Here is a 14,476-nt window from a genome sequence, read left to right on the forward strand (position 1 = left end):
GTCCGCATCGCTAAGCCGCCAAACTCTCTCTCACCAGCACTCCCTGTTGCTTTTTGTTGCTGCTGTATCTTCGTGCCCATTTGTTTCATTTTGCAGAACAGCATTGCCCAAAGGCATTGGAATAGCCAATCCCAAAGGTGAGACCTATTGGCTTTTGCAATGCTTGTTATCAGTGGTCAAAGTGGGCGGGATCAGGGGGGCGGTACTTATTTAATCTAAGGAAAAAGGTTTCTATACTTTCTGTGTAAAGATAACTGGCCTGGGACGGTTAATTCAGAGAGCTGAAATACCTCATGTGAGGTGTAATCCAGGGAGTCTCCTGTGCTGTGAAACCAAAGGTTAACAGGCAGGTCAACAGTCTTACTTGCCAGGGTGCCTGCTTGCCTGAAAGAAGTGTAAATGTGCACAACGGGTCAATCTGCAAATATAAAGGGAGCTGGAAGCCTGTATTGGCTTTAATTGATGGGATAGGATAGTCATTTATAGAGCACTCGAATGCCGCGGCGTCTTGGCGCTGGGTGTGAGCGGGAGGAGACTGAGTTGTAGAACCGGAGATTTCGTTTGGAGGGAACAGCCAGGTCTTCAGCGTTTTCCTCAACTGATTGGGTTGGAGTCGCATGCTAGAAGGCAATTGATTCCATAGCTTGGCTGCACAGTATGATACACTTCGACCCCCTCATCTTGCTCTACGGATTTTAGGGGTATGGATGAGGCCCGTGTTTGTAGATCTAAGAGTTCTGGTTGGAGAGTACCATGAAAACACCTTCTGGATCTCCACCGACCCTCCTCCATAAAGAGTCTTGTGCACCAGACAGAGGGCCTTGAATTCTACTAATTGCTGGACAGGGAGCCAGTGGAGAGACCTTATGCCAGCCGAGGTAGAATGGCGTTTGGGAATATTTAATAACAATCGTGCTGCAGCATTTTGCAGTGATTGTAATTTCCTGGTCTGAGACTTATCAATGCCCATAAAAAGCGCGTTGCAGTAGTCCAATTTCGAAAGAAAGAGCGCTACTACAACAGTTTTTTGAAGCTCCCCTGGGATGAAAGGGAAAATCTATAGTAAACACTTTAGTAGGAAGAAGCAGGAGGAGGTCAGACGATTGACCTGGGCCGAGAAGTTGAGCTGATCATCAAAGATCACTCCAAGGTTCCTGACCTTCTCGGTGGGGCAAGGACAATGACCTGCCTCTGTCGGCCACCAGGTTTTATTCCACAGTGAAAGGCCTTTGCCGAACTCCAGTACCTCCATCTTGTCGTGTTTATCTTAAGGAAGTTTCGTCTCATCTAGGTCATAATTTCTGTCAGACACACATGAAAGCCACTGGCGACTGTCTCTGGTTGTTTAGACAAATATATTACGAGCTGGGAATCATCAGCATACGAGACCAAGGTAAAACTGTGCTTTCTGATAAATCTGGCCAGAGGGGTGACATACAAGTTAAAAAGCGTTGGGGACAGGGCCGAACCTTGTGGTACTCCACACGGGAGATGAAAGGAGTCGGACTGTAAACTATCCCAGTGTATGTTCTGCTCCCTTGCTTCTAGAGAAGGGCCCAAGCTGTCCTCAGTTCCCACGTCCTTCAGCCGCTGCACTAACACCGTGTGATTCACGGTGTCAAACGCTGCTGATAGGTCTAAGAGAATGAGAACAGCTCTCCACCCCCCTCCCCCCCTCCCTCCCCCAATCACTTTCCGTATCTCCTCCGTTGCCATTATCAGGGACGTCTCAGTGGAGTGGCATGGCCTAAAGCTGTGCTGTGTAGGGTCAAGCAGATTATTGGATTCGAGGTAATGGGTTAGCTCCTTGTTAACAGCTTTTTCAAGAATTTTGGCAGCAACCGGCAGCCCTGAAATTGGAGAATAGCTTTTTGTCTCAGTTTGGACAAGGGCCTGCTTTTTAGGTCTCGCGAGCCAAAGGCTCGAAGAGACATTTTATATCTGGGCTTTACAAAGTGCTGCCGTGGCCTAAAGCTACAGTGCATGTGCGCGGGCGCGCGCGCCGCGCTTACTTTCACTTTCGCGGCCGCACGGCCGCTTTGATCACGATCATTTTCAATTTCGCGGCCGCACGGCCGCTTTGCTGCGCAGACCCAGCCTCCTCTGCCAGCACACCCACAACTGGCAACATTACTAGCGCTTGTCTATATTTTTGCTCTTACTATCCCTCTCCTGCTGTCTCGTGATGCTTTTGCTCTCTTTCTCTTTTTAATGTTTATCTCTCATTTATTTCCTTTGATATTTTGTTAAAGTGAACTATTGCTTGCTCTTTACGCTGCCTTCATATCCCTGTCACACGTTTCCTCCTTTCCTCTTTCTCTCCCTCGAATCTTTCTTTGTCTGTCTTTTTGCTTGTTCATATCACACTCATTTTGCCATCTTTCTTACACCCTCTGTTCTCTGAGCCTCGCGTTCAATTATTTGTACGCACCCTTTCCTGATTACAAACTTTCCACTTTAGTTCGCCTCTTTTCCTGGACACTTAACTTAGCTTCCATCCGTCGCTTCTCTTTTCTTTTCCCTCTCGTTCTCTGCAGTTTATTTCTTTATTCTTTGTTTCTATTGGTTTAGCTAACGTTTGGTTTAGTACTTCACTTCCTGTCAGTCCTGACTCTTTTAGTTGTCCTTTCACCGCTCCGTCAGAAGAGTAGCTCCACTCCTTTCATTGACTCACACCGAACCGTGGTTAACGCAGCAGGGCCTGTGTTATCTAAACCACGGCCGCCCACGTTTTATGCCGGGACAGGATCCCATTTAGAACGGCCCCGCCCCCTCCTTCCTGCCTTAGCTCCTCGGGAACGCTAGCGCTGCCTGCATCCTTCAGATTTCCGAGTTATCAGAGCGCGCGGTCGGTGGCAGAAAATACGTTTGCAATAGTAGTCCTGCAGCATCCAGGCTGGAGCCTGCCCCTCACAAGTCGCACATGGGGACTGTGCAGTGAATCCTCGGGACTAATGTGAAATATACAGCTGTGGTGAAGGCTGAACACATCACTTACGTGGGTTATTTTACCCCTGTTCAAAAGAGCACCGAGTTGCAGCATTACCCCATTCATTTATGTACCCTATTTCAACAAGCATTGGCATAGCCAATAGGTCTCGCTTTGGAAACCTTATAAGTATTTAGTTATGCAGCACAATATCCTTGGTGCAAGATCATCAACTGTTGCATGGCTAAACACTTATAAGGTCCCAAAGGCGAGACCTATTGGCAATGCCAATGCTTGTTAAGGATAGGCCTGATGCATGCATTTTTCCAATCACTTGACGCTTCCTGATGAGACAGATTACTTCTTTTTGAGTGGTTTTGGAAAGGAGTTACCAGCTGAGCAGTGAAGTGTGTGCTTTTTAAAGGGGTGTAACACAGGCCCCTGCCCCGAAAGGGGCTGCTGGGCCATGTGTTACACTCCTAGCTATTCTCCACTGCTCCAATCAGGATTCAATTCCGTGGCTCTCTGGTTACAGACACAGACCTCTGCAGTGCATCAACTAGTAGAGATTTCATAAAGTACAATGGTGCATTTCCCACTGATTAATTTAACTTGCATTTGTTTGATATTTAAAATGTGTTATTTGATGTGTACATACGTGAAGGTGAAAGGCTGAAAAAAAGATTCAGAAAGTTTTAATGGGTTTCGGCCGCTGCTTGTTATACATATGGTTGAATTATTGTATGTGTCAGTCAGAAACGCGCTTCTGAGTCAATGGATGTGGGCACTTAACCAGTAGACCTGGCATGGATGCTAGTTTTCTCCAACTATGTCCCCTGATAGTTAAATCATTTTTCATTCTGGATGAGGACAGATGCCTTAATTAGGGGACTCAAGTGGGAGGACGGGTGGTATTCCAGACTTTTGCTTTATGCTGACGGTGTATTGTTCTATTTAGTTGACCCTGAAACCATCAATATGATAGTTGTGGATGAGAGTCCAGAGTTCACTATCTTTCCTAACAAGAACACATTTGGAGAAGGACAAAAAAGACCGCTTTAACATGGCTCCCTTCTAATTGTATATTAAAGTAAACTCCTGTAAATAATATAATGTATTAAGGGGCCCTAGTGGCCAGAAAACTAATGGCCAAGAAATGGCAAGATGGTAAACCCCACGAAGCTCGCGCAACGGAAAGTTGCAACAAGAAACCTTGTGAATTATTAAAGAGCAGGTATGGTAATTTAAAAAAGAAAACTCCTGGGCTATTTGTAAGAAATTTGCAGTTGGTAGTAGGGAATTTAGCTCCAGGATTTAATGTTTTGTTGAATAGGAAGATATATCCTTTTAATATAAGCACAAATACGGATGTACTTTGATGCTTAATTATGTGCTTTACAAAATATAAGACTAATGATGCAACAGTTTTTAGATAGGATGTACAGTAAGACATGGGTGTGAATTTTGCCGGATGACTGACTGACCGCTAGAATTTCGAGGTTTTAATTTTTCGCTGTTACTTAAATTATGATGATCATATTTATATCTACATTTCTCCCTGAGCCGAATTAAGAAAATATATATAAATTTGAAGTGGCTGGACCTGTGCCAACTTGCAGTGTCATTTTCTTTTCGACATTTGGCACTGAAACCTCGAGAGGGTCTGCAACAGCTCTTGTATGACATGCATTGGAACACAAAAATAAACAAGCATTTGCAATGCAAATTGGTCTCGCATTTGCCAGAGTTTGGGTTATTGGAGGTGTAAATGACAATGTCTTTTACGGAGTTTGTGGCATGCTGGCCTGGGTTGGATTTGGTGTTAGATACCAGTAGTGGCATTGGGGTTTTGGAAGACATCCTGATAACTTGGACATAACTTTTTTAGGAAGCAGCAGAAATAAATAATCTGTGAAAGAAATACTGCATTATATGCCGATGGCCAGGGGTGTTCTTGGGTAGAGGGATGTTGAAATGAAAGACAAGGAGGGGTTTCATAATGGGCCTGGATATATTTGCGGAGGAGCAGGTGAGTGGATTGTAAGAATCAGTGGTCGGGGGGGGGGGGGGGGGGACAGTGGCTCAGAAGGTTATTTGAAAGGGGCAGGGCTTGATGTGAGGTCAGTCGATATGGATATAGGTGAGAAGGGACTTGTATAGGAAGACGTTCTTAATACACTTGATTGTGTATTCATTGCTGTATTGAGGAAGTATATAATTCAGTTTCTCCTTCACTTTCAAAATTACACCGGCTCTAAGTTTAGAAAAGAATTTCCTACAAAGCATTGACTGTTGTCCACAAATCTAGCCTTTCCAAGCAAGAAACATGAATTTCTTGATAAAAATGCACTTGTTTACACACAGCTGCCACTTCTTGCGGACACGCCGTGCATTCCATTGAGCACTGGTAGAGAGGCTACAGACACAGCTCGGTGAACAGGCCTGCACCGGCTCCAGCGTGAGGGCAGTGCTGCCAGTGCACAGTCCCGGGGGGGGGGGGGGGGGGGGGGGGGAGATAGGCATGAGGTGAAGGGCAGGCGCTGTTGCCACAAACTCTGGAGCACCCCTGTACATCCACGTGCATTCTGCTTGCAGTGAACGTCTCACTCTCACAGAAGCAATCTAATAGTGACTGCACTATGCAGGCAGTTAGGGCCCTCTGGCTGCTCTCCAAGGCCACACCATAAAGCTGGAATGCTCGGCTGCATTATAAAGAGCCACTTCTGGCACTGCACACCTGGATTAATGGAAACTGCGCCCCCTGTTTGCGCTTCCCTGCCCTGCGTGATTCTCTGACTGTATAACACCTCTGCAACCCCCTGCATGCAGTGCACACCTGGATTCTCGGCTGCACTGCTGGATCCATTGCCTAGGCTGGGCTCCCAGGCGAGAGCACTGCACAGACGGATTTCTCAGTTTCAAGGCATGGCTGCGCCCCCCATTTGCAATGTCTGAGTAATCTGGTTGCAGTGCACACCTGGATCATTTGACTGCACTGCACAGTCCGATTCCTTGGCTACACTGCAAAACTGGCTTTCCGAGATGCACTGCAAAGCACCTTCGCTTAATTACTGCCAGCAACTGAATTCCTGAGTCTGTGGCATGGCTGGGTTATTGAACAGCGCTGGATCTTCTAACTGCACCGCACTGCTGGGCTCCCTTGTTGAACTGCAAACCTGAATGAATTACTTTGCACATCTGGATTGCCTCACTTCTGAGAGGAAACACCCGAGCGTCCTGTTTTCCCTGCCTGCACCAACAGCTGGATTCCCTCGCTACACCATCTGTATCCCGACTGCACTTGATTACACTGTCACACTGGATTCCCTGAGTGCACTGCGCAGCTGTATCCCCTCGTGCTTTTATGATTTAAAGATCCATAAACTGCCATGGAGTCCCTGACTTCGCTGAACGGAGAGATCACCACACTACCAAGTTCAACCCCCTATGCACACTGGATTCACTCATTTTATAAAGATCCCCTGTACAGCAAGATTCCTGCACTAGTTATACACATCCCTGACTGCACTGGATCTCACTAACACGAATACTGGATTCCAATGCTGTTCTGCACAGCTGGATACCTTAATTTTATAAAGATCCCTGACTGCCTTGGTCCCCTCGGTCTGAGTTGCAGATCTGAAACGGGGTATACATGTCCACTGAGTGCACTGGATTTCACAGACACCAACACTGGATTCCCGGCCTTCACTGCACAGCTGGATCCCTTCAGTGTGTAAAGAGCCACTGACTGCCTTTGGTTCCCTGTGTACGTCGCACAACTGGATTCCCCCACAACACTACAAAGTCCCCAGAACGCACTGGAGTCTGTGCAGAAGTGCTTCGATACACTGTATTCCATGGCTGCAGTGCACAGTGGAATGCCTCGCTGGCACTGCATTACAAAGTTGGAGTATGTGGCTGCACTGCTGAAGATGCCTCGATGTGCACAACTGGATCTGCCCATACATTACAGGGTTAGATTCCCTCGAAGCATTGTGTGACCCCGGCACCTCTCACGGACACAACCATGCCTTCTCCCCCACGCACGCACCCACCACTCTGGCCTCCTACTTACCCGAGATGAGGCTGGGTGGCACCATGCTGAGGCTGAAGCCTTTGACCCTAGCACCAGGTAGCGGTCGGCGCAGCTCCGGCCCCGGGCCTCCCAGAAACAAAGGCTCAGCATGGTGGCGAAGAGGAGACCGCAGCCTGGGCCAGAGGGGGGACCATCGCGACTGAGGGGACGGCATAGGACGGGGAAAGTCAGGCTGGAGCTGGGGAGCAATGCTCGGGCCGCGAGGATGAGCAGACCCTAGGAAGGGCAAGGAGAGCCCGGGTGAGCCCTGGAGCATCAGCCGGCGAGAAGAGGACAGAGAGGGAGCACAGACAAAGGGTCGGAGGTAGCCCGCGGGATCCAAACGCGCACCATGTACTTCCAGCCCTACCTATAGGATATCACAGGAATAGTGGGTGGAGGAGTTATAACGTTAAGCAGAAGTTTTGGCGCGCATGCGTACGATGTAAAGCATTGTGCGCATGCGAGTCTGGACAGGTCAGGCAAAAAAGAGCCCAAATTCACTAAGCCAATCGGAGAAGAAGACCAGCATTTACAAATGCAATAGAACTCGTATTTACGCGAGTCCTATTGCATTGTAAACAAAAGTGCGGGCGTTCAAGAAGGCACGAACGGGAGTGGATGGAGGATTGAAGTTGGGCAGAGAACTTAAACTGCTGGAGGGAACGGGGGAGGCAGGGGAACAAGAGTTTTAAAAGTAAAGGGGCCGATAGCTATGGAAGGAGAAAAATTATGACATGGCCGTCAGGAGGTGGAATTAAGTTGCCAAAAACCAATCAGATTGCAGCATTTCGGATTTCGGCCAATAAAAAAGATAGACGGAAAGTGGGCGGAGCTTCCCCAGCTATACTGTTTACAGCATCTCTCGACGAGACAGCGCATGCGCTGCCTAGGCGAGACCAAAAAGTATTGGATTGCTTTTTATTTGTAAATGAAAACATTTATGAACGTAATGTATCCGAAAGTGATGTACATCAGGGTTCTAAAAGAGAAAGAGTATGGACGGAAAGAACAATAACATGCATCCAAGACAGATTCCTTTAGATTGAAGTTGGTAATTTACTCAAATTCTTTCATTGGACGAGTTTTAAACGTTGTGTAAAACCCATTGAAATGCATTAGCACACTTGAACCTCAAGTCCTTAGAATAACAGCAGCACACTGTGGACTTTTACCAATTTCAAATTAGAATATTTTCTTTATAAAAATAAAGTGTATTTTTAAAATATTTTCAGGCTCTCCACAACATACATTTAAATATGTACCACCTCAAGAAATACCCAGTGAAATCAACCACAGTAAGCAATACATTGGTATGTTCAGTGGTCTTCACCACTTGTCCACAGAAACGTGTGGACACAGTTTAGCATTGCGTCCATGCAGCACCCCATTTTGGAGGTGGGATCCTGAGATTAAAGGCAGGATAAGATCATAGGTTGAGAAGACAACATATTTTTTATCATACCAGTACTTTCCTCTGTATTGGATAATTCTAGCAAATATGCAAATATTTTATTGGCAACATATACGCTAATGAGATTACTATCTGCTAAGTTGTTATAGGTGCCAGCGAATGTTTATTCTTTCTGATCGTTGCCATTTCATAGTGAGTATTTTACATGAATATTTGGATTTTTGGGGCGTTAACCTTAGTGTGTTTGCTTTGTAGTTACATTATAGGCTCCACAACCTTGCAAGAAGTACCTGAGAAAGAAGAACCTCTGACCTTGGAGAAGCGGTCTGACTTGGAGGAGGAGTTGGAGAGGGTAAAGTTAGCTTTTGAATTCTACAATATTCTTTCTAACATTCAATAACATAAATGTAATGCTACTATGTATTAGTCTGATCTTTTCTTCGCCTTCAGGAATTGGCTGTCGGCAGCTACCTTGGGTGCACAAAGGTGAAATAGCAGCCTTTATTCAGCTCATGCTCTGTTGTAGAGCACTGTATTCAGGGTGAATGTTAGAAATAGTTGTGAAAATGGCTAAACTTAGAGACACGAATTGTATTAAAAGGTTTCGGGCATTAACGGCCCCCAGAAGATGCCGATCCATCGGATTCCATTTAACAGTGCAGAGTATTCAGGGAACCTACTTTGACTCGTTAGAAAACACTACATTTACATGCGAGTTCCCTTAGTTCTTCTCGGTGCCCCACAGGATATAGTTATGTAAACAGGCCACACCCATCCATACAAGCAAAACATGTATCGGCAGTTCCACCTTGCATCTCTATCTCTAGTAAAATTATGCGATGTGTATCCCTCGGTACTCGCTACCCCACATGATACTGTGACCTATCTGAATAAAAGGAACTAGAGGTGGTAAAACCTTAATGAGAACCCAGGGTCTTTTTATTGGCTAACGGGAAAAATGGTGTGTCATATGAGCTGTGGTGTCCCCTGTGTCATCTAGCAGAAAACACCTGGATTTTAACAGCCCATAAACTGCCCCTCGCTCCATGACACATTGAGCGCATGTTCTTTTATTGAGGGTTACAAATATGGTGTCAGTGAGTACTCTGCCTACAGGATGAGGCTAACCACATTGGATCCCTTCTTTCAAAGGGCAACTAAGGGGTGCACTGCTCCCTACTGGAGCCAAGAGGGCTCACTCAACTTCACGATTATGAAAGACATCAGTGATGTGGCCACAGCAAGCAATCGACCCTTCACACTGCAAGGCTGATTGGCTCTTTTGATCTCCTATAACAAATGCTATTTACTATTTCGCCACCATGTTGACAGGACCTCACCGGAGTCTGTAACAAATGTTCTGATTGTTGCCTTCATCCAAAATGTTGTTAAATGTCTGACGTGCAAGAAGTAAGGGAAGCGTTGTCGTCTTGATTGCTTTACTGGTAAGGACTAGAAGTATAATGCATAGGAATATTTCCACAGGTTGAGGAGTTTATCAAGGTTGCTGCACATTTGAAGTCCAAAACCAGTATGTGTGACTGCTTTAACAATGTCCCAATAAACTAAACTGTGCTACAAAAAGCCCTACAGATAAGGGGCTGTGTGATCTTATTTATGATTGGTGAATGACAATTTTGAAAATAAACTTCAAAATCAAAGTTAGCAAAGGTTTTTTTAATAAATGTTTTGACCAAGCTGGCTCATTATTGCACCTGGAGACAGCTGCGTCAGCGGAGACCCTTTGTGTACTGGATACATAGATATGTAATTCTTCTTCTGTTTCGGACGATGCAATCATTTTCGATTTCATAAGTGTCCATGTGGTGTCCTTTTAGGTACCATTTATCAGGAGCGTTGCAATTGTATCTAAACTTAGGGGTGCAGCCCTTAATGGAAAAAAGGGGCACCTTTGAGGTTTAATTTAGATAGGGTTGTGGCAAAATGTTTTTAGGCAATTAGGATGGCTTTAGCATAGGATCATTCAATTGCCACGAATATTCAGAATATATAATATTTAAAGTGAGTTAAAATACTTTTGCTACAATTCTAAAGTTCTTCTTTAAATTCGATACATCGATGAGAGGCGGTGTAGCGGTGGAGTCCAATTAGCTGAACACTTCACTTATCTCCCTTTCTTGACTTAAGCTGGCCTTTCAGGTTTTTACTGCCTAATGCAGCAATAAACCTCTTTGTGGCCAAGCTACTTTGAATGTATGTTTTCTTTGAAGTCTGTCTTAGATGTGCTTCACTATGTGGAGTAAATAAAAGTTCTGGTGGGTCTTGGTCAGCAATTCACAGGTATAAGCCAATGCTTGTCGAAAGGATGGTTAACGTTTGCTTCGAAATTCAGCAAGTGTAAACAAATAAACCTCACGAATTGAAACAAAATTAATTTTTTGTTGCGAGGTGTTAAAGGACATTTATTGCCAGAGTGCCTTACCCCAATTCTTCTGGTGAATCTATTTGTGTGCATGCGGCATTCTGCAGGGCCTACCTTTCGGATCCTAGTGACGGATCTTGAGGTTCATGGCACATTCACAAATGTCACTTACTTGTCTGTAGCTGTGTGGAATTAGTCACTTAGTGCACACATTTCAGACACTATTAACAGCTCACATACTAGCTGTCCTGTGTGTAATTGTTGCTTAGCACCTCTGAAGTATTTCACTCACATAAAGAAATAGGATTTGCTCTGGATGAGGGTGGCTAGAGAGAACAGCACAGGTTAAGCACCACTCCTTTTGGTGGCAATCCTCTCTGTGAGATACATGATAATGCCCATGTCTACTTTCCGGTGGGCATTTTGGCATGTTCTTCGAGGCCCGGGTAGAAATAAAGCTACATTGTCAGTTATGGAGGCGCTGAGAGATGGTAGCAGTGACTGAGATGCTGTGGTATGTGATCTCCAAGTCCAGAAGCTGGTGTGGTGCTTGGTCCAAGCGATCATTTCCAGAACACAGCTTGCACAATGGAGAGCCATTCTGCGGTAATAGGGAAAGGTATAGCCTCAGCCCAGCAGTACTGACAGCAGCATTCTATTTTTAGCACCTGCCCCCCCCCCCTTCTCAACATATACTCAATATTTTTCTTTTCTAGTCCTGAGACAGTACCTTATTTATGAAGCATTGCTCTGCACAGTCCTGTGCCTCCTTCACAGGATGGAGCCTTCAGGAGGCAGCGCAAGGACAAGCGAGGTCAAGTCGAGACTTGTCATTGGTCAGTTTTGGGGGTGGCTCTTATTCTGCAATCTGATATCTCTAGGGATTGGGTATGGAAGGTGGTACATTTAGAATCTGGAACAAGGATGGCGGGTGGCCTGTTTGGCACTCTACGGTGGAATGCGGAATATGTAACAGCCATGTTTGCATCTACTCCTCATAAATCAATAGTTCAGTTTTGATCAATGTAAAGTAAAGGATCATTTGTCTTGCACCAAGAAGAATTCAGGTATTTTTTTACATTTTCCCACAGGCTAATACAGTGCTGAAAGTGTTGCAGAACCAGATCTCCGCGCTTCAAGCTAGAATTTCATAAGATTGAACTGAAACGCACAGTGGGTCTGAAGACGCCACCTGCCTAACTGAGGGAGAGTTGCCTTCTTAATGACCTCGGAGTTTAAAGGTGGAGAAAAGGGCACAAAGCTAAATTTACATCAACCAGTTGGAAATGACGAGTGCTTTTCTTTTTGGGACGTTGAACGTTGTTTTGCATTTTTCCTCATTAAATAAGGACATGAAGTTTCACTGAGTGTTTACTTATGGCCACTACTTTCCATGTTGGAATCTTCCTTCCAGTTTGCTGTTACTGCAGGCCGGATATTACCTTTTACCCCCGTGTTTGTCAATAAAGGTATCTTGTTCAAACCGATGACTGTCCTTCATCTTTTTTTTATATTTTAATTTTTCCTAAATATTTTATACACCTTCAATTTTTCTGTCTCCGGTTGCTATCCGCATATCAAACCTTTGAAACTTTTTGTCTCTTTTTTGGCAACATTCTGCTTCCTTATTTTTTCACCCACATCACTGATCAAGGACGCTGGTCCACATTGGTGGCATTGGTTCCATCATGCTGCTGAGCTGACCTGGTGATTGACATTGGCTTACTTATTTGCATAGTGTCTAGGCCAGGACCTATGCAGTTTGTTACAGTATTGTAAAATAATTCATGACTACTGCTGGTTTGCCCACATTTTATTAATCTGTGATTTTTGTAGTCTTTCTTACAAATGTGCAGTCGTTTTATTTCTTGCCATCACTCAAACTCTTTGTGACGAGGTTATTGACATGAGGGAGAAATCTGAATGTGATCGAAGTAAAGTTTGTCCGCATTGTTCATGTTGGCATAAGGACTGCATGTGCATTTGTTTACAAGATCACAATGTACTGTTTAGAGAAATACGTGTGGTTACAGGACCTGCATTGTCGCAGCCGACATGCTTGTTCAATTCAGATTTGGTAGTTCGGAAATCTTGCAAATCTACTACATTTTTTTCTGAAATATTGCAAATTAGATTTTTCTGTTTATGGATACAAGGGTGTAAATAAGATGCACTTCTCCGGGTCACCTTTTTAAGAGCTTCACCCGTGAACAAATAAACGTGTTTAAATTGTAAATGTCAAACAATGGCATGAAGCTTGCAAGAAAATTCTAATAGAATGTTTAATACAAAGTTTTGAATTCATCAATAGGCGCTTTAGTCTGTTTATTTATATCACATTGTTTTTGCATTCGTGGTTTGAAGGCCAGTATAATGTTTAGAAAAACAATAGGAACCGTACGTTGCTTTGCATTGATTCATTTTGAGAAAAAAGTGGAACTGTTACTTGGGCTTAAATGCAATCTTATGTTTCTTTTAAGTTGGGTAGTGCATCGACTGATCTACAACGTGCCCTTGTAACTTTTAAAAATCAGAGTTAAAGACTTTATTTCCACATACATTTTTAAACCCATTTTGAGGGTATAGGGTTTTTTCCACATTATTGCTTCAAACCAGGCTAAAAAATGTGTGTAATGTATTTACTGAACAGCGAAAAGGAGGTTGGACTTAAAGTGATTGCCAACCGTCAACAGTGGAATGGTACCACCGCCCCCTCCAAAAAACAAATGAAGGAAGGAACAATGGGAAAGACGGGTCAAAATAACGATACAATACAATTACCTTCTTAACAGCCGTGAAGAACAACATGGAAAGGCAATAATCTTACATGGTTCTCCAAGATGAAGTTCTGTACATGCTCTGCACTTGACTGATCCATGGGAACTGCAGGATTATGAGGTGAAAGAGGACCACTGGAAGTTGACTGGATATATAACCCTCTCCTGGTAAGGTATTTGTGTCAGATAGGTCAGAGGACCAGACCGTCCCGTCGGCACTAGAATCATTTAAATATACAACATCGAGTGTAAGGGCACCATATATCTGTCACACTTAAATACTCTTCTCACACTCCAACACTTACCATTCGGATAAATGACACCCCCCTTTTTGACTTTGACTACTTCAATGGGTCTGGCGTATCGGCTTCTACCTTTTCCAACATGTTTGATAATCTGGATCCTAATCAAATCACCCGCAGAAATATTAGAAACAGCCCTATGAAAGACTTAGTAATGCATTTGGACTTCACTTGGTGGAATGTCCTCTTAGTGTGTACCTTGTCTAGGTGCATAAGAGTGCCCCTGCAACTGACTCCGGGATACTTGGACTTGAGCCACCATGGACACATCTAGCACCCATGGGCAGTCCCACAAAGTGTGCCTCAGAGAACTGTCCTGGGCACAATTCTACAGACATCTGTCATTAGCAATCAATCCAATCTTTTATAATCTTGTTCTGGTAAAATAGGTTCTCTGAAAGATTTTAAGTTGTACTAGCCGGAAGCCCACCCTAATCACTGCCACCCTCAGGTATTTGCATGCCTTTGTCCAGTCGTAATCATCCATGGCCTCAAAATCTTTTTCCCATCGTTCCCAGAGGGCAGTAAACAGTTCCCTTCTGTTGTTAATTAGTGTCTCTTATACTTGAGAAAAAAATCATGATTTGTGTAAC

The 14,476-nt window shown here is 44.4% G+C and overlaps 1 protein-coding gene across 2 annotated transcripts in view; it reads left to right on the forward strand.

Moving 5' to 3' along the window:
• The window catches only part of MIS18A (MIS18 kinetochore protein A), a 189,924-nt gene extending 177,633 nt beyond the window's left edge, over positions 1-12,291 (forward strand). For both annotated transcript variants that reach the window (XM_085623120.1, XM_085623121.1), the window contains 2 exons: positions 8,677-8,773; positions 11,896-12,291. In XM_085623120.1, the coding sequence (XP_085479246.1) occupies positions 8,677-8,773; positions 11,896-11,958 (160 nt within the window). In that variant the 3' untranslated portion in view covers positions 11,959-12,291. The remainder of the gene's footprint in view (positions 1-8,676; positions 8,774-11,895) is intronic.
• Positions 12,292-14,476: the final 2,185 nt, after the last annotated feature.

The sequence above is a fragment of the Triturus cristatus genome, chromosome 8, assembly GCF_964204655.1.
Source record: "Triturus cristatus chromosome 8, aTriCri1.1, whole genome shotgun sequence".
In the NCBI taxonomy this organism is placed as follows: Eukaryota; Metazoa; Chordata; class Amphibia; order Caudata; family Salamandridae; genus Triturus; species Triturus cristatus.